Source organism: Talpa occidentalis, unplaced genomic scaffold (genome assembly GCF_014898055.3).
Source record: "Talpa occidentalis isolate TD23 unplaced genomic scaffold, MPIMG_talOcc4v2.1 talOcc4.7, whole genome shotgun sequence".
In the NCBI taxonomy this organism is placed as follows: domain Eukaryota; kingdom Metazoa; phylum Chordata; class Mammalia; order Eulipotyphla; family Talpidae; genus Talpa; species Talpa occidentalis.
The window spans coordinates 25,351,500-25,375,492 of NW_023605083.1; the positions used below are offsets into that span (position 1 = coordinate 25,351,500).

Genomic DNA, 23,993 nt, shown 5'->3' on the forward strand with positions numbered 1-23,993 from the left:
CTCTAACCTAAACAATCACCAGATTCTAGAAGTTTCAGGCTAGGAAATGCCCTGCTAATGACTTAGTAATTGTTTAGAAGATCCTGCACATTCTAGCATTGTGTGAAAAAAGCAGCCAAGAGTTTGCAGATACCCAAACAGTGCACAAGATCCAAGAGCACTATGACAGCAGAGAGGCTGGAAGCCACATGAGGCCTGGGAGAGCAGAAAACGCCACAACTGGAGACTGAAGCCAGGGCCCCAGACTGAACAGCTCATGTCAAAAGTTTCCAAAAAGATGAAATGGGACCAGTTGTAGGTCAAGACTCAATGGAAACAGGGATTTCAAAACAATGATTAAAAAAACTTTTTTTTAAAAAAACTAAAAACTGCTCTTGAAATTGTGATCTCCCTCATTTAAAACAACATTACCAGTACAGAAAAAAAAAAAAAAAGTTATGATATTCCAACTAATCAGGCGGGCTAAGGGACACTGTGGGAATTTTTAGCATGCTATGATTATAAAATATAACCTGTTTTTGATGAGCCCATAATAAAATTTTCTCCTAAACGTGGCCATATCACTTAAATTTAACTTAAGTGTTCTGAGGCAGAGACTGCTAGTTAGTCACGAAAATCTTATTTTCCTGGGCCGACAGCCAGACTACATTTCCCAGCCTCCCTTCTAGCTGGTGAGGCTACATCACCAAGGTCTAGCCAGTGCAATATGAGGGCAAGGGAGATGTGGCCATTTGGGCCTGGCCCATGAGAATCCACAACCATAAGTCCATGTTGCTTTCTCCACTTGAACCCATGAGGACGGAGCAAACCAAGCTGGCAGAGGTGCTAGCTGCTTGGATCTCTGAATGGCTGCATGAAGAACAGCTGCCCCCACCAGCCAGTAATTCCCCCTTGGTCTTTTATGTGAGAAATAAAATTCTATGCATTCTTTTCTTTTCTTTTTTTTTTTGGAGCAGCCCATGGATAGTGTACGTTTAGGTCCATCTGGTGCAGCAGTGAACATTAGCCTCAGCTCCACTCTGACAGGCCAATCTGGTGCGACTTCAAGTTGGCAATCAGTGGACACTTACTATTTGCACATGGAAGCCCTAAATCCTTCCAGGCTGTAGATCGGCTTATCAACTAGACAGGAGAGGAGAGAAGGCACATCAGCAGCTACCAAGAAAACTGGGAAAGTGAATTTGAGTTGTGACCCATGGACAAGCCAAGAAACATGCGAGCACTGTGGAAGTGCCGTTAGTAATTATTTGTGAAGGCATCACATAAGTGGTGGCCATTGAATTGGGCCTTGAAGGATGAAGGAAGCTCAAAAGAAAGAAGAGGGTAAAGCATTTCATGTCAGACTGAACTTCTGCCCTCAAACACTTTATCCAGTGGGATGGGATGCTCAGGACAGAATGCAATACTGTTCTGTTAACCCCAGGGAACAGACTCAAGGCCAGTGAGGAGCAGCTACGGGGAAAGAGGATTCCATTCAAAGGGAGGAAGGACTCACCACCAAGGCTGACCTTAAACTGGAAGGGCCATGCAGACAAAAAGGTATTTATGTTTCCCTTAGGGACAGCCAGCTCCTTGGCATGGGCATTGCAGAGAATGTGATTTAAGCACAGGATGGGTTAGCTGCTCTGTTCAGCTGCCTTCCAACTCTGGGATTCTATCTATCTGCAATGCCTCTGCCAAGCAGGCTTTGTAAAACATTGCCAGGAGAAAGAAGAATTATTTTAGCCCTGTTACAGCATTTCTTACACAACGATCCTTGCCAAATCCCCTTTCAAGGCTGTGTTGGCTGGGTTCACTCAATGTGTTCAATCAGAAGTCAATAGAGAACATCTCTTCACATCCAGGCCCGTGAGAACCCTTGAATATAATTTTACTATCGAAAAGGATTAAAATGCTGATATTAACCAGGGCGGCTGCTAGAGAACAAGAAAGCAAACGGCTGTAAGCATCTGTTTTGAACGCTTAGGCCATGGAGCATTCTGCATTAATTGCATGTTCTGGTAATGGTTAAGTTACCAGCTCATACCAAATATGGACATACAGTTTTCAAAAGGTTGAATTACAAAGAGATATATTACAATATTACAATAAAATTCTACCGAGAACAGTTTCTTCCTTCTTGGGTGACAACTTAGTATGAAAATTACCAACCTCAATTTTACAGTATAGAAAACTTGTTTTTCTTTCAGATGTGCATGTTATAGATAAAAGTCAGTCTACTAGATACACTAAAAAAGATGTTATCCTAATGGTGCTGGTATACTAGTAACTTTCTGCTTTCTTATAAGGTTATAACTTCATTCTCACAAACATCCTTTGAGTGTCTAGAAGAGAGTCTCTTTTGTGAGGTGCTGTGTTAATCATTAGCGATATAAATGAAATAAACAGAAAAAAAAATGTGGTGTCCTAAACTTGAAAACTTCCTGAGAATCATGTTATTTTTCTTAAGAGCACTTTTCAATGATTATTTTAAAAATGGTAAGTTCAGCTACATCCTTGTTCAATGAACAAGGTTATTATGCTTGTAATATCTGGAGATTACACATATATAAAGATTGATTGTAAAATGTTGGTCCACTTTGTGGGTCTTATCTCCTGTAATAATCCAGACACTTAATTTATTGCTTAAACAAAAGAGAAAGGGAGTTTTCTCAAGCCCAGAAATAAAATTGAAACAAACATTCTTCAAATTATAGCATGAATCTTAACTATACAAATACAACCTCAAATGATGACACAAAAGGAATCTGTAAAACTGTATTCTGAGACCATGGAAATATTTGGATTTGACAGTCAAACAACCACATGCAAGTTACATTTCATATGCCATTGTTCAACTGTGCGTATGAACAAATGCTTTCCTGGTGTCTTTCTTAGCAGAACAGCACGGACTTTCTGAAATTTAGGTCAAGTCTCTCTCTTCATACAACATCCTGAGTAAATCACACCTCAAGTGGTGCCAAAACCTGTCTGCCTTTGATATCTGATCTCAAAATACTTAAATCGGTTTTCCACCCATCTACCTCCCCAGGACCTGGGTCCTGAAATCCATGATTTACAAAGCTTGGGAGTTATATTCCTTTTCAATAAAAAGAACAACTCATAACAACAGTTTCTATTTTGTTTGGTTTTTACCCAACTGTGCTTACTATTTCCAGCATGAGTTTACTTGCCCTGCCTGGAACTCATGTCCCAGATTGCTCTAGCTAAGGTAGTAATTCTGCACCCACTAATGGGAAGTAGTGTTCAAACTTCAAATGAAAGATTCACATGACTCTGCACTCACACATGTGGCTCCTAGGAGAATTTGTTATTTCCATGCTTCCCAAAGAATGTTCAGAGATTTCATTCTCCAGTCAAAATGCAAAATCAACATTTTCCAGAGCAAGAGAAAAAAAAGCAAAACTTCAACCTACAGAAAACATTTCCAAGCATCCTTGCCCTGAGTCTCAGGCCCCGTATGTGTCTGTGACCAACAAATCAGACCAAACTGAAAGCAAGCACACAACTCCATCAGCACCCACTGATTCTTATTTCTAGCCAGCTGCGTGACCTCGGGCCATCATTCAGCCTCTCTGGGCCTCAGTTGCTTTCTCTGTAAAACCGAGACAATCCAAAGGCACCTTCCAGCTTTAATGTTCTATGGGTCTAAGAAAGAAAGCAATTAGAAAATACCACTGTCCCTGAACCGTCTCTGTAGGCATTAGGAAAGTAAAACTCTGATTAAAGACCATGAAACGAGGAGGAACAATTAAAATAATCTCTAAGGTCCCCTTCCACAGCTTGATTCTAACTCCAAGAGAGTGAGGCACGACCAGGCAATTGGTCATAAAACATTAGTGGGTCTCAGAGCCCTAATAATCCTGTGCTTCCAATGACCAATCCTGCTCTAACAAAAAATGTCTTCATTATATTTCAAGGCACTGCCTGGAAATGTAAATGACTCTACTGCAACAGCAGAAGGGCTTTATTGACGTTCAAGACCCCCTCTCCTTTCACTGGCAACTTGTCCTCTTCAATGAATCCCAGCTCGAGACCCCAGAGCTCTCCAGACCAACAAGCACACTCCACCTGGCAACAGGAAAGAAAGCCACACCTACCCTCAGCCACTGCTTTTCTGTGAGGGCATCGCTGTAGTCCACATCCCGGCGCTGGCGAGACCCCCTACCAAATATTTTCTCCTCCTCCTCTTCACACGTAAGCCTTTCAACTTCCGCATCATCTTTAATAATCCAGGAGGGCAGCTCATCTTCCTCCATTAAGCGAGGCTTGCGCTTCGGATTCCGGGCATCTTCCCTCCGCCGGTCCATGTCCATGCGCTGCAGGTATTAACAAAAGTTTCACCAAAGGGCAAGGGAATTCTATACTGCACACACTTGACAGCACATGCCACTTGCACAAGTTGCCCCCTATGGTGGCAGGGTCCATGTTAGCCTCTGTCATGGATCTGCTCTATCCTGACTTATTCTAGCCCATTCCTTAAAGCACAGAGTGCAGGTCAAATCCCTTCCCTTCCTCTGTACCCATCTTTGACATTTACTTATGCTTTGCAAAAAGTACTCTCCCTTTCTTAGTCTACATGGGTACAGAGCTTCCCCTTAAGTAATAGTGAGACAATTCAAATTGGGGATCTATTTTAAAAATATCAGCCCTGGCAATATAATTCATTGCTTCCCTGCATAAAAATACCCTTAAAGCACATAAAAGAGAAAGTTCATTAAGAAAATTTCCTTTTCCTACATAGGGGCTCATGATTTTAATTAAACCACCAGGAAAATCAGTGACCTAAGAGTCACTCCAGAATAGCCACCCTCTTTCAGACTCAGATATGTGGGCACAGAAATGGTTTGATTAGTCATTTGGCCATGAATGGATTGAATTTTCAGTGATCTACAGGCTCTATGAGAGGAATGTCCCTCAATTCTTTGGCTTTTAAAAGTTTAACTCTAATGAAAATATTTTACCACAGAGAGAGAGACCTCAAGATAGTCTCATCCCCACAGATCGATCCAGCTATAAGTGAAATGGCTCACTTTCATATCCTTAAATGCCTAGTCCCCACCTCCTGTTCCTTCTTTTAAAATCCAGTTCACTTATAAATAAATTTTCAAGTGCCACATACTTGACTTTAACCTACACCTGATAGCTAAAAAAAGAACAAATAAAACCTCCACTGAATTGCTATCTACACTAGTTATGTGTGTGTGCATATTTATATATTTATATATATATATTTATATTTATCACTAGCAAGTTGAAGTATCTCTATAATCTAACAGAACATTAACCATTAAATTATTTACCTTTTCCCTTTTTCTTCCTTCAGGTTCTATCGCACTGAAACAGGGTTTCAATATAATTTTTTCTTAAATGCTAAAACTGGTAAAAAATGCAAATGAAGTTTCTATTCAAATCCAGACTTGACCTCTAGTACACATTTAAAAATTCAAATTCAAAGTGTCCCTTAAACTATGCTTAAACATTTTTGGAAATCATTATATTCCCAAGATGGGACAGGCTCGGAGCATGGTGGAGCCCCATTGGTAGATAAATGTGGCCATCCTGCTGTCATGTGCTATAGTTAGCCAGCGAGGTTGTTCTTAATCCACTTTCTAATGCTCTGGTATCAGAAATGGGATCCACCAAACCTTTGTAATTTGCACAGAGGATGCCTGTTTAACAGCACCATCAAAAAAGGGGCCTCTCGAGGTGACTTCCAATTATTATTCATTAAAAAAACCCTATTTTTTGTTAGTGTACTACACTGATATGACAAAATATTGTCACTATATTACCTATGTTACCTAGCCTGAGACCTGTCAGATGACTTACACCATGCATTTGTCCACAACTGAGAAAAAAATCTCTGATGTAAAGGCAATAACTAACATTTGATACTTTTTTCTTATAGAAAGGATAGACACCATCTTTAACAAGTTAAGCTTAAAGTTTAGATGATTATATCACTTCCCAAAGAATTCTACTACAGAATAATAGTATAAAGTTTGAAGTTGATATTCACGTTAAGAAATGTCTAATTGACTATTGAATTACTACATGAATATGATTGTCATGAGACCTGATAATAAACCTTAGGCTCACAACTATTAAACATAATCATTATACTTTTAAGAATAACAAACAAGCAAACAATAATTTTTTTTTAAAAAGAATCTTACTTAGGGCCTCCCCGGTGGCGCAGCAGTTAAGCGCTGGGCTGCAAAGCCGCCCGCACGCAGCCTCTGCAGCGCCAGTTCAATCCCCAGCCGCTGGTGAGGGTCCCACATGGTGCGGCAGACCTCTCCTGCTGCCCGCTGCGCCCCTCAGCAGTGTATTTCGTCAGTCTGCCTGTTCTGTTCCCAGCTCTGACTCTGGTGAATTCTCTCTTACCCTCCCACGCTTCTGACTGTACCCAGTGCTTGTATAAATAAATAAATAAATAAATAAATAAATACATCTTAAAAAAAAAAAAAAAAAGAACCTTGCTTAAAACTTCCTATGATATGACTGTCTTGAGCTTTTTTTTTTTTCTTCACTGGTGGAAACCTCACCGGTCAGCCAGAATTGAATCGGCTCTGCAGAGGCTGCAGGCAGCTTCCCAGCACAGCGCTCTACTGCCTGCGCCACCAGGGGAAGCCCTGCAAACAATAATTTTTAAAGGTACTTGCTACCTTCATGGTAGCTAAAAGCTTAATGTTTGCATTTTATTTTTTTTATTTTATATTTTTTAAGATTTATTTATACAAGAACTGGGGTACAGTCAGAGGCACGGGAGGGTGAGAGAATTCACCAGAGACAGAGTGGGGAACAGAACAGGCAGACAGACCAAAGACACTGCTGAGGGGAGCAGCGGGCGAGACAGGAGAGGTCTGCTACGCCATGTAGGTATCTTCCTGGCTGGCTGGGATCAAACCCGCATTGCAGAGGCTGTGGACAGCTTCATAGCACAGCACTCAATCCACTGCGTCAACGGGCCCAGTGTTTGCATTTTAGCAAAATGTTTGGATAGGTATCTCGAAGTGTCAAAGATCTTTTTAGGTGTAATTCATAGGTCCTCAGTATGACTGATCACTTTTTGTGGAGCCACATTTTCAGAAGGAGAAAGCAAGAAAATGTTTAAAAGAAAGATTTTTTTTTAAGAGACTATACTTAATGTATGTTGTTTAACTAGTGTCTGCTATAAAATCAAGTAATATATTTGGATTAATTTAATATGGAGAATAAATGACTTAAATAATAGGTGAAGAGTTTAAATATTTGAAATCTCAAGGCTTAATTCTAGTTCACATTCTAGTCCAGTTTTTCACAAAACTTCTTAATTGGAGTAACTGGCAAGGATTCATATTTTAATTCCTGCCCCCTGGTGGAGGTGTTAATGAACAGTGAATTGGCCAAAGGAAGCCAGCTGATTAGATTTTCAAATACCAAACCCAAACAATGATCAGGATAGCCAAAAACAGAGAAGTCAACCTTTAGGAAATAAGCAGAAAACTCACAAAATCAAAGTGCCTACAAAAAAGTGTTAAAAGCCTGCTTTTTGCATGATAAAATGTTCCCCAGTGAAAAGATGGCTTGATGAGATTTTCAAATTTTTTTCTGAGGTTTTCAATTTCTACAAATACCCAGCCCAAGAAAGAAAGGTGGAAGAGTACCCTTTTCCCCTTAATTCAGGGGTGCTGATAGAAACTTCCATCTCTGGGCCTAATTTGATTTGTGTGATGGCAGTTAGTTTCTCCTCTTCAGTATGTAAGGACATTGCAGTGCTTAATTATTGCCAATCAATGACCACCCAGGGTAGCCCAAGGCCTCTTGCCTCAGTGTTACCCAGTAATCTACATCTTAATAAGTTCCTCAAGGAGAGAAAGACTATTTCCCTGGTATCTATATCTCAAATCTCCCTAAATAGAGAATAATCTGTAAATGTGCTGACCAGCAGTGTGAGGTAAGAAATAGAGGTTTTATGAACACCCCATGTTGACAGTACTGCTAAAATCATTTTCCTGACATTTCTCTCTGAAATACCTTAACCTGGGTAGGATGGTTCATTAGGAGGGGGTGGAAGTTTACAAATACATCCCAGGTTGGGAGTTATTCCTATGGCTACTTGAAAGCTTCCTGAGAAAGAATTAAATGTCATATCTTGAATCCTTATGTGTGGACACAATCATTGATCTCTAGACCAAAATCACAAGAATAACACAAACCTCCACACAGCTGAAGCTCCACGCTCAGGCTGTCTAGGCTACAGAGGCAGAGATTGCAAACCTTGTGGGTCATACTTGGCCCACGGTTGTGTTTTGTTTGGCCTGCAGTGTTACATAATAATAAAAAATTGAATTTAGTTGCAAACATTTCAAATTCCAGAGATTACATGTAAAAACCTAAATTTTCAGCTTTCTCTTGAAAATTTGGAATTTCTGGCTAAACAGAGCTTACAGCTATGTCTTCCTTTGACCGGCACTTCACCACCGTATACTCACCCCTGTCCACTTGCTTCTCTCATGAATTATTCGTCTGAGATCTGCTGGCATTCAACTTTGGCAGCCCTGATTCTGGGCTTCTTTATCCATCAGTTATTGTTCACATTTACTCACTCATTTCACTATACTTGTTATTAGCCAATCAGACTAAATATTAGAAAGATCAAAATGATTGCAGGTACTGGAGGGAGCCTCTCACTTCACACATCCTGATCTATGGTGACAAGAATCTCCACAAGGTCTGAAACTCTGCACATGCCACCATTCGTTCAATAAATATTCATTAGGCAACTACTATGGGCCAGAAATTGTACTGTGCATTGGGGACACAGAGAAAATAAAATAGCCATAGCAAATGCCTTAAGAATGTGATAAAATATCACTTCCGAGAGCCTTTCTCTCAAGGGGCTTGCTCCCCGACATACTGACCTTGTGGCAGTCCGCACACATAAATCCAATTCAGGTTTCCACAAAATTACAGATTACTACATATCATGGAACGTCAAGATTGAAACTATGGACTTTAAATCCTCAAACGTCAACATTCTTTTTCAGGTACTTTGTTCCCAGTGAAATACAACCAATTTTGATCTTTAAGTGAAACTAATCTTGGTACACATCTGGGATGTTCCAATTTGCTTAAGCAGGCTCTCTTCAACAATTAGTTGCTGCTGTCCATCTACTCCCAAAGGGGGCATATTTATTTTGCTCCAGTAAGGAGCCTATAGACAGGGCAGAGTTGTAAACAGCCTACCCTGGAGCAGGGCAGGTTTCCTGAACAACATTGGCCTGGGATTAGCAACGAGGGGGTTGAAGTGGGGGGTGGGGGTTGTGGTAAGCCACAGACCACATGGCCTATCCAGAGGGCACAGCTGCTACCCAGTTCCAGCCAACTGTTTCCACATAGAAATGTGGCCTGGTATTGCCCACTCTCATTTTTCAAGAGAAGCCAGATATCAGGATTCTTTTTGTGTTGGCAACAAATTCGAAATTTTAAAAAACACTGCGTGGGCCAAACAAAATATGTCTGCAGGCTAAATCCAGTCAGTTTGCAGGCTCTGAAGTAAAGGAAAGGCACAGGCTTCACAAATGAAATTCTGCCAGGGCATGTAGGCTCCAGACATGGTGTGTTAATAAAAAAAAGGGGGGGGGGGAGGGGAGCAAGGCATTCGTTTTCAGGATTTTCTGTGACATTACCATAAAAAGATCAAATTCTTCTTCTCGTCGAGCGATCATTTGGTTCAGAGTCTCATCATCTGGTACTTCATCTTCTTCCTACGGTCAAGAACAGAATGATTTAACAGGCTTTAGGAGAGAGGTGAGCAACTGGGGCGAGGTACAAAAAAGGAAGTGAATTTGTCCCTCGGGCCTTAGGGACACATTTTTTAAGCCAGAAAGAAAAGATGGCGGTCCCTGGATATAGCACTTGCAAAATAATGTGCAAGTTACTCAAGTCATCTCCCCGGAGCAAAATCTGTTTAGGGAGGAAATATGGTTCTCTTGGGTTTGTATTTTGATTCTCCTACTTTTAAAACAGGTTACTTATGGCTCCCTGCCTCAATGATGGCATCTGTAAAATGGGTGTGACATGTCACAGAAAAGAAGTAAGATTTAAATAAAGAATACTATATCAAAAAGTGTTTAATATTAATTCTTTTAAGTCTATTAACCTTATTCCAAATATAAGTGCTTATTTTCAGAGACTTACAAAAATTACAATTAAATAAAATGTTGAAAGTAGGCAAAAAGCAACCACATTTTTATACAGACATCAAATAGATAGCCTAAAAGATATGTTTAGTCAACGTGTTTCAGTGTGTATTGTTATTGCTAATAGTTAGAGTTTCTGAAGGGATAACTCAAAAGATAACCCCCACAAAACTATACTTAATTAAAATAATTTAAATGAAGGAGAGAAGGAAATTACATAAGGGCTAAAATTTTCATTTTATATTATGGTTTATTAAGGCACTTTATCTTTGCAGAATCCTTAGAAACCAACAGTTCTCAAGTTTTTTTAGAAATGCTATGCTAAGACTTCCACACTTAAAAAAAATCTTTTAAAAGTTGGACATATACTACAGAACTTGCCTTCCAAAATTATTTTTGTCATATGCTGAAGTGAACTTGTTAAAAAATCAACTGGGGAAATTATAGTGTTTCAGCAGAGGGAAGCAAGAGGAAAACCCAGAACTTCAAACTTTCAACTTCTGAAACCACAGCTTCAAAACAAGGAAGCTTGTTCTAGAAAGAGTATGAGTATACTAGTAAATGAGATGACTATGTCGTTCTCAAGAGAACATCTGACGCACTATGCAAGACATGAATGCCATTCAATCAAATAAAAACTGATGAGTCAAGATAACAATTACTTGTGAAAAACCTCATTGAGTTCATCTCTAGACTGGGGAAAGTCAATTTGTCTAAATATTTCATCTAAAAAAAGACACAGACTAGTGGGGAGTGGTGGGCTGAGATTCACAGTATAAAGACTCTTGCCCACCCAGTGGGGTGCTTGGACTTCCCCATGCCCAAGAAGGAAAGCTTCTCTTCAAACCAGCAAGAAGTCCATAGGGCCAGGCTGGGAAGTGTGCAATCAATCATCTTGATTCTGTATGCCCTAGAACTTCATGGCCAGTCAGCTACTGGGATAATGGTCAAACTGCCTCAGGTTTTCTGAATCACAGCCCTTGACTAAAAGCTATCAGTCCCCAAACATCTTTACATCAGAACACAGGCCATCTGGAAAATGGTGACAATTGTTAGACACCGATAGGTTAGAAGGGATGTGCAGCCCCAGCAAGGCAGCTCACAGCTAGAAGCAATTGCCACAGGGTTCTGGGACCCTCAGGGCTGTCAGAGGTCTCTGTCTCCATGGGCCTAGGAAGGCTGGAAACTCCTGGCTACCCTGCATCCAATCTATACCAGGTCAGATCTGATCTGCACAAGACCTACACACTAAAAAACAAATTAAGCAAAACTATAGTGGAGACAATCGGGCTGAGTATCAGCTCTGCCCACCTCTGCTTTGTGACAATATATCTCACTCACCCTATTGTTTGTGGTGGTTGTTTTTTATTTTAATATTGGAGTACATCAACAACTGAAAATCACCTGACAATCTGATTTTAAATCAGTATTAAATTCAAGACCCAGAAGTGGTGAATTATTTGAGATCAAAAGCTTTAAAATATGTGAGAACATATAAGTGTAGGTGCATATGCATTTTTCCATCATTTTAATGAAATCTAATACATCACTAATCAACTATGTAAGACCAACAAATCAGGAGGCCTAATAGAAAAGTGCTCTTAAATTTGCTAAAAGATTCATTTCAGGATTCCTTTAAATATCAAGATCTACTTCACATTTAGACTCATTTCAGAAAAAATAAATAAGTAGGACTTTCAAAGGAAGTTAGTTTATAATACAGATGATTTCAAAAACACATTCCCTGTTCAAGGCAAAAATCAAATGCAATCTAATGCATGCAATGAAAATAGTGTTCCATAGGAACATATAAGGTAAAGCCCCTCTTCAATTCACAAATATGGGCACACCAAACCAAATTTTTTCATCTTGAGCTAATTTATGATAAGGATTGGCACTGGCATTCTGTATAGTTTTCTAGACTATACAAGAACCATTTTAATCTATTTCAAATCCATTTGGGATGAAAATTTAGTATAGCATTGCTAAGATTGGCAATCTAAAAGAGTACAACTACCCAAAGATCCCCTAAGAGAAACATAATCAATGCAATCTTCAAACAGTCTTGGCAAGTAAAGAGGTTTTTTTAAAACCAGTCATTTTTTTGTTTTGGTCAGCTCTTAAAAAAAAAATTGGAGTGGAGGTCAGGGTCATGCTTTCCAAATACAAATATAACTAAAGGAGCTAAAGCTGGCTGTGGAACCTTGTGAAGTGCAGTGATGCCGGATCAAAAAGCAAAACAGATGTGTTCAGGAGGAATGGTGAAAGGAAAAGGCAAGGTGGACCTTCAGTTTTGTAGGTCTCCTCTAGCTGATTTTTGTCCCTTGAAGTGACCTTCCTGCAGTTCTGCAGCTGTCCTACAGAAGGCAGCATTTACAGCACAATAAAGCCTGCTGCCTGTACCTCCCTGAGAGAGACGAAAAAGCATCCCCTGGCCAAGTCTGAATGTCCCTCTAGCAACCACTTATGAGACATTAGTTTGGATAACTTTCAGAGGCTTTCTGTGCTCGGGTTGTAAGATAGCAGCTAATTTATTCATTTTAATTAACACCAGGCCAGGAAATTCTTTCAAGAACAAAGAGGTTATTCTTAATCCTTCCAAAACAAAAGGTCACTACTTGATTTCATAAACTTGGCTTTCTATGATACCTCGTTTTCCTCTTCGTGCTCCAATATGGCCTGCAGGAATGCCCTCCGCTCGTGGCTTGACGACTTTTGATCAAACATGCCTGCCTGGATCACTTTCTGGTCCACATTCAGCTTGTACTTGGCCGCTGCGAGGATCTTCTCCTCCACACTGTTCACAGTGCAGAGTCTCAGCACCCGCACCTCATTCTGCTGGCCAATGCGGTGAGCCCGGTCTTGTGCCTGCAGGTCCTGTTTAGAGGAACAATATGTAGTGAGGGCCAATGTGCCTGGATTAGCTTAGCAGACAGGTCCCCTATCAAGAGGGAACATGGGAGGGTTCTTTGAACCACCTTTACAAAGATAAGATCTTGCTTACATTTTTAAAGTACACAAGCTACCTTCTTTGGAGAAATTCAAGGTCATTCCTAATTCTGAGAACCTGGGTTCAAGTTAGCCAAGTCATGTGAAATAAATTCAGGTTTCAAAATCTCGGTCTCAATATGTTTTTGTCTATCCTAAATTCACCATCATGATGAGTTCTTAGATAAAACACACACACATAATCTGATGTCACAGGGCCTCCCCGGTGGCACAGCGGTTGAGCGCTGGGTTGCGAAGCTGCCCGCGGCCTCTGCGGCACCGGTTCGATCCCCGGCTGCTCCCCGGCCACCGGAGGAGGGTCCCACATGGCGCGCAGACCTCTCCTGCCACCCGCTGCTCCCCTCAGCAGTGTACTTCGGTCCTTCTGCCTGCTCTGCTCCCCACTCTGGCTCTGGTGAATTCTCTCACCCTCCCGCGCTTCTGACTGTACCCAGTGCATGTATAAACCAACCAACCAACCAAACAAAATAAATAAATAAAAACATGCCTCTATAAAAAAAAAAATCTGATGTCACAATGATGACTGACATTACTCACACCTAACCTTAACTTGCAAAAACACCTTCCTGCTAAAGATGTTAAAGATGATTTTTAAAACATTACTGAATTATACATACAAGCATACATCACACATACAAACACACATTGTATACAACGGTCACTCATGTAGCAAATTTCCTGGGATCTGATTCCATCGAAGTCTTTAGTTTGGGAAATGAAAAGAATGCTAGTAGAACAGCAAAGTGGTTAAATTTCCAGGGATAGAAAGTTGGCACTATCTACCATAGTGTTAAAATGGGTAAAGATACTGATTCAGAAATTCCTTTTCTGGAGATCTATCCCAAGGAAATAATCATAGATATGCACAAAGATTTACAAATAACAATGCATATAATATGTAATGGTTTTTTAAAAAGCAAAATTAAGTAAACATTGAACAAAAACAAATTGGTTAAATGAATTATAGTCTCCTACAGTATATATGTGCCAACAAGGTATCATAAAAATTATATTACAGAAGAGTAAAGGGCTGAAAGCTAGAATAGGTGAAAGCTATGAGTTACAAATGAGCACATACATTATGATCTTAAGGGCCGCCCTGGTGGCACAAGGGGTTAAGGCGCAGCCTATGACGCTGTCCAAAGCCACTGCACCATGAGTTCAATCCCCGGCCAGGGAGATATGCACACGGCACAGCAGACCTCTCCTGATTTGCTCGATGCTCCCCTCAGCAGTGTTATTTCAGTCAGTCTGCCTGTTCTGTTCCCCACTCTCTGTCTCTCTTTTTAAATAAATCTTTAAAAAACACATATTAATCTATACCAAGAAAAAGGCAGGAAAAACACCAACACACTAATAATATTTGCATCCCTAGGTAATAACATTATCGATGTTATTAAAATTTCCCTATTTTACTTTCAAAGTGTTTACATTTTTTTCTGCTTTATTTTTTTAAGAGATTTATTTATTTATGCATACAAGAGCTGGGGTACAAGCCAGAGATGCAGGGGGTGAGAGGATCCACCAGAGACAGAGTGGGGAGCCCAACAGGCAGACTGAAATACACTGCTGAGGGGAGCAGCAGGCAAGACAGGAGAGGTCTGCCTCACCATGTGGGTTGCTCCCTGGCTGGCCGGGGATCGAACTCATGCTACAGAGGCTGTGGATTGCTTCATCGTGCGTTGCTTAACCCCTTGCGCCACCAGGGAGGCCCTCTGCTTTAAATGTATATGACTCTTTCAAGAAAAAGATCATTAAAAAATCCTTAATAAAAACCTTCATAAATCCATGAAGCAGAATTACTTGATTTTAAGGCCACATGATGAAACTTGTAATATCTCTTTATTCATTCTGGTCCAGGCAATGGTCTCCTGGTCAATGCTAGTTGGTTATTTCCATGTGTCCCCCATCAGACCATATAGTTTAAGGGCAAAGGCATGTCCCTGGCACCCCCCCATCTTAGCACTCAATTCTGCACAGAGCTGATGCTCCACGACCGTGAACCCATCCTCTTCATCAGAGTCATTTGTGTAGCACAAGGAGGCAACAGGCCAAGCCTGCCCTGGAGATCTGCAGAGACCTTTACAATGAAATGACTAAGTAAGCAAAGTTTTCCCTCAGCAGATGTTTGATGAAGTTAACATAAATATCAGAGAGTTGAACCATGAACACAGCTGGGACCCATTCAAATTGGATTATTTTCTGAAAAGGAGAAAGTGAGGTACATAATGGAAATCCAAACTGGGAGAAGAAAAGCCCTTGGTTCAGTCTTGGTCTTCACCCATCTTCACCAGAAATACTGAGCAGCAGCCAAGATGGCAAGCTGTGTGGCATCAGCTTCTGGAGGCTGTTCTAGGGCAAGGGGCAGTGACCTGTTTCCATAATGGGCACAATAGCAAATTTTCTAGGAAATATCAAGAGCAAACACAAAACCACTGTACATTTTTGATTTTATACTAAAAAATGTGAAAACACTTTTTTGCTTTGACATCATACAAAAACAGGTGGTGGACCAGACTCAGCCCACAGGTTGTTGTTTGCTGCCGTCTGTCCTAAAGGATGTGGATCAACCACAAAAATACTAAAATTCAGGTGCCAGCAGAACATGGTAGGTGAGGAAGCAGAGGTGTGGACTGTCTGTAAACAGGGGTGGTGAGTTCTTGAACCCTTGTGAGCTTGTTGCAATTAGTTTTTGTGGTGGTTGTTTACTTGCTTGCTTTTTGGTGGCAATGGTGGGTGTTTTGTATGTTTGAGATTACAAATCAATTTGGAAATTAGCAAAGATTAATATTTCTAGACTGAAGAAGTTTATGAAATGTAAGCCCGTTGGTCCCTTACACAAAATAGGAGGTAAGGAAGGGAATACAGAGAGATGAGTGCTGTAATTATTGAGTGGATTATTTAACACTTCTGAAGTCTCAGTGACCTGAAACTTCACACTGATTTAAGTGTGATTATATCTGACAAGAATATAGCCTGAGAACAGAGCCTCTAAGGTGACTTTGTGGTTGACTGTCCTTTAATAACAATCCAGCTCCATGCATTAAAAATAAAAGTACTGATCCATGTTTCTAGTCAACATCTGGGAAGTCCTGGCAACCCTAAGGGATTTTATTACTAATTTCCCACTCATAGGGTCTTTCTATATCTGCTTCTAGCCAGGGCCTCCCATTAGCAACTTAAAGGTCTCTATCTTTAATTTGCCAACATTTGACAAATAACTCCCCTACTTAGCAATATGTCTGAATTTTGATTCAACATGATAAAGAATGGTTACAGAAACCTTTTTTCAATGCATACTGAGACCAACATAGTAAAATGAATTCCATCACCTGCATTTGGGGGAGGCTGTGAAACATTTATGCAGAAGTAAAGTGTAGGAAAGGCACAAAGCCAGGATTCAAACCCAAACTCAGCCAGGGTTTGAACCTTGGCTGTGCTCCAGGAAAAGCTAACATTAACTGGCTTCCTTAAATATGAAATAGTTTGAGGAGTACCTGAAATAAGGTATGCAAGGTGTCTCATCATATTGGAAAGGCTATCTCTTAATAAATACTTCTTTACTGTTTAAGTAAAAACTTGTAACACATCTGTATCACGGCAGGATAACTCATTTCCAAAAAGGAAAGCGAAAAAGTTTGCCAGAACCAATGAACATGTTGAAATGACAGACATGGAAAATCTGGTCAGCCAGCTGGCCAAATTAGGTGGGAGTGAATATACCTATGGCAGATATAAATACCTGCAGGAACACATCGCCCAGAGTGAGAAATATTTGTGGAAAATTAGACCAGAGTTAATCTGGGGTCCTGTATTTTTTAAAAGATTTATTTTTATTTATTTATGCATAGAAGAAATGGGGCATAGGCCAGAGGTATAGGGGGTGAGAGGATTCACCAGAGAGAGAGAGGGGAGCAAAACAGGCAGATCTACTGAAATGCACTGCTAAGGGGAGCAGCGGGCAAGACGGGAGAGGTCTCCTGTGCCATATGTGGGTAGATCCCTGGCAGGGGATTGAACTCAGGCCTTAACAGTGAGAGTGCTGAGACTTAACCCCTATGCCACCAGGGAGGCCCTGGGGTCCTATCTTTTACTGTCTAAATTTTAGTGTACATTCAGCATAGTGACTTCACAGGGATCATGAAATTTACTGTGATTCTGGAATTCCACCTCTAGCTACTGGTCGTAACAGTGTGTGTGATATAGATAAGTGTCCAGAAAGGTAGGGGTGTCCCAGAAGTCTTCCATATATGGTAAATCAGCATTTCCAGAAACAGTGGTTTCTTTTGGCCCTTCCAATTTGCACAGTGCCAATGAAACTGGACAACTGAGACTCTACAGAAATGCTTACCTGAGAAGATAAAATCTAGGTAACTCTCTGTTCACTTTACATAGAGGTTACTTTGGTCTCAATAAAGATTTAAACAGCACCAAGTAGGGTATTCTAACCATCCAACCACATGGCGCACCCCTGGAGGAGCACAGCATGTGTTCTTCCCAGCCTACCTCAGATCCCACAGCGTATCAGCCAATCAATACATGTTTGTGGAACAGACACTGAATTCACATGGGTAAAAAGGAAAACTGCAGCTTGGTCACACGAATACGCTTTGGAATGCATACAGGATGAAAAACACTTCCTGAAGTCTTCGGACAAACACACTCTATGCTGATGGCTCCCAATCCTTGTCAAGGTCAAACAAGTTGAATAGTAACACTGATTTATCTACCTGGAGAGATGGATGAGCACAGGCCATGGTCTAATGCGGGTGGTCACTCAGACCCACGGGTCTATTCTTTATATCAGTGATCCTCAGCTGTGTGAGAACCAATGCCACGCTCTCCTGGGCACTTCTGAATATATAGAGAAGTCTATCTAGTCTATGTGGGTGGGACGTCCCTAGAAAACTGGGGGTGGGCTTGGTAGGGGATGGAAAGCAGGCAGGTATATTTACTAGAAAGCTCCCTCGTAATTCTAATTACTCCTGAAGATCACTTGCTGTCAAAAGCAACTGCTCGTAAGCCTCTTCCACTTCATCTTCACCACAACCCGCCACATGACCACAACAGAGAGTGCTACTCTGTGGACTTATGGTTGAAGAGCCCAAGGCACAGCAGGGGGTCCAAGATAAGCTGACATAATTCATACCCATATGTGAAAGTTGCCGTCTTCCTTTTTTACTTACTATTTTGAATTTCCATTTGTTCCAATGGGATTCAAATCCTCCTGAACATCATTCTGCAACTACTTTATAAGAAAGCACATCACTTCCCAGAGTAATTTAGGAAACCAGGGCCATGGGTGGTCCATTCCAGAGGTTTTTTCTTTTTGATATCATCAAATTGTATCTTTAAAAGGTTAACTTCTAACCTTACCCGGCTAAAAGAACTTACTGGCTGATGCTCCATAGAATGCTTTTTGATAGTGATTTCAAACAAAACACACAGAATAAAAGACAAATTATCATATACTAACTATTTGACCTTAGGGAGGTTACTTCAAGCTTTCTGGGACTCTTTTTCCCTTGACTGTTATGATGCAAACAGTCATGGTCGTGGCCTCACAGGATGGTTGTCTCCAAATGAATGAAACAATGAACATAAAGTGACTGGCACAGGATAAAAGACCCGCAAGTGTAAGTTGTTGTTTGTGTTTTGAAATGTTTTGGATTTTTCTTTCACCAAAAGTACTTAGCTCAGTGGCAGTTCCAGGAGATGGGATGAAAACTAAGCAGAGGGGCCTCCCTGGTGGCCTAGGAGTTAAGTCTATCACTGCTACAGCCTGAGTTTCATCCCAGCCAGGGAGCTGACCCACATGATGCAGCAGACCTCTCCTGTCTCACCCGCTGCTTCCCTCAGCAGCGTATCTTAGTAGAACTGCCTGTTCTGCTCCCCACTCGATCTCTGGTGAATCCTTCCCCCCTCCCACACACACCTCTGGCCTACACCCCAGTTCTGTGCAAAAAAATAACCTAAGCAGAAACTAAGTTTTTGTAACCCAAACTTGAGCCCTTCAAAAGTACATCAAAGGCATGTGTATGACAACTCAATATCTCTTCTCCAAGGGAGATTAAAAAACAGCCAGAATTATATATTGGGTTTTTCCTGTTTGGAGAACGGGAATACTTGTTTAGAAATTTGCTGTGCCCCATAGCTATGACTAATGATGCTCAGAGTCTTTTTTTTTTCCTGGCCTGGGCACCTAAGTCAGAGCTACACAGACCTGATGAGGATTCCAGTCACTGTCAAAGATGACCACAGTATCAGCTGCCTGAAGATTTAAGCCCAGGCCTCCAGCTCTTGTGCTCAGCAAGAAAATGAAATACTGGGACCCAGGTTCGTTGAATTTCTTCAACAAAGCAGCACGATCTTCAGACTTGGTGGTGCCTAGGGGGATAAGGAAAATAAATTTGCCAATTAACTCCTGTCTGAAAATGGCACAGAGCTAGACAAAAAGTCTTGCTTCCTTGAGAAATATACTCAGACTGCTCTCTGTGCTGGTGAGGTAATACCCCAAGGTTTCTGTACTTTTGAAAGCAACTTTGAACATTTTGCAATTAAAGAGAGACAGAGAGAGAGAGAGAGAGTTTTTGCTCAAATCAGTTCATGTTTCTTTTGTTCAGAGAGAGAACACGTGAACTACTGCCCATCATTCCAAAGTGCTGGAAGGGTTTAAACATTTCTGACTAGGTACCTTTGCAAGTTTACACATTCCACAACATTCTAATGCTCACCAGAATTTACGGGAAACAATTTCTCCATTTTAAAACAAAAACTAGTTTTTAAAAGCATCCCAAACCACCCCCTAAAACACACACACACACACACACACACGTGTGTGTGTGTGCACCTGCCTAAAATGACTATTATAATGGATTAAAGCAAATTTGCCGATAGGCATTACAGTGGGGACTTGTTTATGCCAAGGGACACAAAAGGAAATTAATTTCTACTACATTTCACTTTTCGGATTGCTACTGAGCATGATCTGGCTGGTGACAAACATAAAATTTTCATTCATTCATTCATTCATTCATTCATTCATTTATTTATTTATTTTTATATTCCCCATACAATTGCAACCCCCTTATTTTGACCCCAATCCCTCCTTTCCCCGCCCCCCACCCCCCAGAGTGTGTCTCTGGTCATAGTTGGACAAACATAAAATTTAAATGGAAGATTTTCATCCTAGTTAGTAAGACTTGAAGCCATGAGACACATATATATATTTAAAAGGGATCAGTCAGTCTGTTTCTCATTTGATATTTGTTGACTTCAAAAGGTCTTGCACTAAAATCAAACACAGCAGCATGTACATGTGTGGCCATGGTGTGCACCATGGCTGTGGGGTGACTCCAAAATAAGTCTGAATAAGCAGAGAACAAAGCCCAGAGTTTGAACACTTGAACTACTCTCTTTTGGGGCATGAGGACACCCACACTGGCAATCTGAGTCAGTCATTCAATCGTGTACTAAGTATCTGTAGTGCATTTACCCAGTCATTTCACGAACCACATTGCGGAAGAACAAAAACCCCGTCATACTCCATCTCAACATTTTTCACCAGAAAAATGTAGCTGTGGAGTTTTGAAAAAGGCTCTAGGCTATTGGGGACTATATCTGCACGTTACCTGATAGTCCCTGACTGCCTGCTACATAAATATTGCTTCTACATGGTGTTCTTTTTGCAAGGATGAAAACATACCAGCAATTCATTTCAGAGGATTAAAACATTTAAGTGACTATAGGTAATGGAATCAAGTTACAATTAGGGTCAAGTTTCCAAACATGGGGGCATCTGTTTTTCACATTTAACAAAAATAGTAAGTACCTCCTGAGGAGGGAAAAAAAATCAATTCCCTGCACACAGCAAAAAAGGGGCTTGAGGGCTCCCCTCATCTAATGAAACAATGCTCTTTTGAGCTCATTTTACTTTCTAAATTAGATTTCAGGTTTAGTGACCTGCTCAGCTCCTGCAATATGAATTGTTAGAATTTAGATTTTTGGGGAGGGGCACTAATGTGCTTCATTGAGTGAGGTTTCAAACATGCAGTGCTCTTTTTTCCTTTTTCTTTTCAGAACTGGCTTTCTGAGATCAAGTTGAACTATTTATTCACAATACTAATAGAAGAAAAGGTTTGTTCTATCATGAAACCTTTTCTTGGCATCATCTTTCCAGATACAATAATTTTTTAAAAATTACTTACATGGAGTAATGGCTTAAATGGAAAGGAAAGCCACTGAAAGCAAAAATGCTTCTAAAATGGGAAAAGAATGGGTCTCTAGAGATAACGATATCTGTTTTCTAACAGCAAGTACAAAAACTGTGTCTATACACTCTGAGGCTAGAAGTTCAATTTGATCAACTAAAAAATAATCACTTAATGATCACATGCATTAAGAGACATGAATGATCACATTCATTAAGAAATGAAATAATTAGGGGATATGTTTCCTTGGGATGAAATAACCCTAAATACAAAATCAAACATTGAAAAACAAACAAACAAAAAAGTATGAAAATAATTGAGCCAAAGGAGATTTCTACACCTCTGCTGGACACCTCAAGCAAACAGACCCACCCTATACCTGGTGTGTATTTAAACTGTATAAATAGCAAGGAACTTGACAACTTATAAAGGCAGGGGGAAGGATGATTAAATCACTTGTTATGTAAAGCTGTGGCATTTCTTATCATAAAGTTCAGAATTTGATGGATTATCGTTTCCCTTAGTCAAAGGTTCCCCACGTCAAGATCTTTGCTGATCATCAGCAATCTTTGTGATACTGCCCAGGAGATTCAAGCTACCACATCAGAGTTTATCCAAAGGCAAATAAAGGTCCTTGCAGGTGGCAAAGGAATTACGTGCTCAGTATGAGCTTTGCTTCCATGTTCTTTTAGACTTTGATGTAGAACATAACCAAGAATACAATTAATAGCAAAGGCAATTGTGCTGGCAACTGTAGAGTTGCCAGAAAGAACGCATAGCCAGATTTTCATGATGACTAACTTTAACTTAGTTTCAGCTGCTTTGGAAAATTTCATCTTCTCGGATATAACATGTAACTTCACCACTTGCTCGCATCCAAAAATTACCCCTAGGGTAAACAAAGACTAATATGAAAGAGTAGCTAAATCTATCTATCAGCCATAATCTTTGTAGAAAAAAAAATGCTTTGCTGTTAACAAATGTTTCCTTTTCCTGAAGTCAAAGTTCTAAGACATCCAATTCAGCAAGGAAAATCTGAAGTCATTTTAACAATTGGGCTGAGGTGGAGCGGTGACGTAGCTGGAAATGTGAGTACTAACGTACCCATGTGGATGGTGATTATCTGCCCATTGATTCTATGTTGGAAATAAGCAGCTAATATTACTTGCAAATAATACTTGGAAATTAGCAGCTAAAATTACTGGCTAATTCTTAATTACTTGTGGGTACAAGCTGCAGCGCCCTCTCAACTCTGCCTGCAACACCTGATGGAACTTGCTTGCTCATCTGTCACCTCCCCCCGATGGTAAGGGCACTGGTAGCCGGAACAGTAACCCACTCTTGCATCTTGCATCTCTGCTGCCAGGTTATTTTCAGTTAAAATTTTTTGAATAAGTTAAAAATCATTGTTAAGATGCTGTTGCTAGGGAAGAAACCTCTATTTTCAGGGATGGGATATATCTCCCTGGATCTGCTAAAATTGGACCTAATTTGGACCCAGAGAGGTCTAAGTTAGAATTTGGTTTCCCCATTTACTTCCTGTGTAACCTTTGCCAAGTAAACGAATCTCTCTAAGCCTTTGTTTTCTCACCTGTTAAATGGAGACATTCATAACTTAGTATACAAGAAAAGTCATAGTTTGTTGAAAAAAATCTAATAATGCACAGGAAGTGCTGTGCCTGGTATCCCACATGTAGCATAAATATTTGCTTTTTTTGACTTATTATTAATAATAACACACCAACCAACACACAATTAGAGATACTTCTCTCAGGCTCACAAGAAGACATTAGAGAGGTTTGTTTCAAGGAAATCACCTTGCTAGTTTCATAGACTTGACTATTCTAAGGACACATTCCTCAGAGAGGTGAGATTCAAAACGAAATGCCACAAAGTCAACAATTGTGGTGTAGGACACCTCTGGGAAGGGGAGCAGCTGTAGCCCATGAGAAAGCAGAGCAGGGCTGCCCCTCTCCTGAGCAGCAGTGAAGCAGGATTTGCCTTTCCATGACATTCCCGGAGGGATGCTGCATGCTTTTCCCTTCACAGAGAGGGACGGCGAGAGCAGGCCCAAGGACCAGCCACAAGGCAGGAGACTACCAAAAGGGCCTTTTGGGGATACAATCATGTCTTGAATTAAAAATTAACATTTACTTAACCCTTCCTTTATCTTTACTGTATTTGGAGGGGAAAGGTAAGAGATTCTTTTTAAAAATCACGTCTGTCAGATGTATAACTAACTTAAAAATCAATAGTACCCTAAGAGGTAGACCACACGAAGACTCACTTGAAAACTCAAGTAAAAGCCCGTACAGCAAGTCTGAAGTCAGAATCTATTCATTATATCTAATGAGTGGCAAATGAGGGGCAAAGATGTTGGCGTGAAAAATGAAGCAAAAACAAAATCTTTTAGTGGAACATAAACTTTAAAATTTGCATTTAACAGTAGCTTGAATACTGCATTAGATAAAACCTGGTATTAGTAATGCTGTATCCAGGAATCCAACACCATCCTGGCTGTAAATTAGCTACCTGTAGCTGTTCCTACTAATCATCCTTTGAAAGTGTTTTCCAGGGTCTCCCT

At 40.5% G+C, this 23,993-nt stretch overlaps 1 protein-coding gene across 6 annotated transcripts in view; it reads right to left on the minus strand.

Annotated features, from left to right (window-relative positions):
- Positions 1-23,993, minus strand: part of SMARCA2 (SWI/SNF related, matrix associated, actin dependent regulator of chromatin, subfamily a, member 2) — a 209,659-nt gene that overhangs the window by 61,417 nt on the left and 124,249 nt on the right. For all 6 annotated transcript variants that reach the window (XM_054689093.1, XM_054689094.1, XM_037491951.2 and 3 more), the window contains 4 exons: positions 19,423-19,586; positions 12,840-13,067; positions 9,678-9,755; positions 4,101-4,319 (listed from right to left, as the gene is read on the minus strand). In XM_054689093.1, coding sequence (XP_054545068.1) covers positions 4,101-4,319; positions 9,678-9,755; positions 12,840-13,067; positions 19,423-19,586 — 689 coding nt within the window. The remainder of the gene's footprint in view (positions 1-4,100; positions 4,320-9,677; positions 9,756-12,839; positions 13,068-19,422; positions 19,587-23,993) is intronic.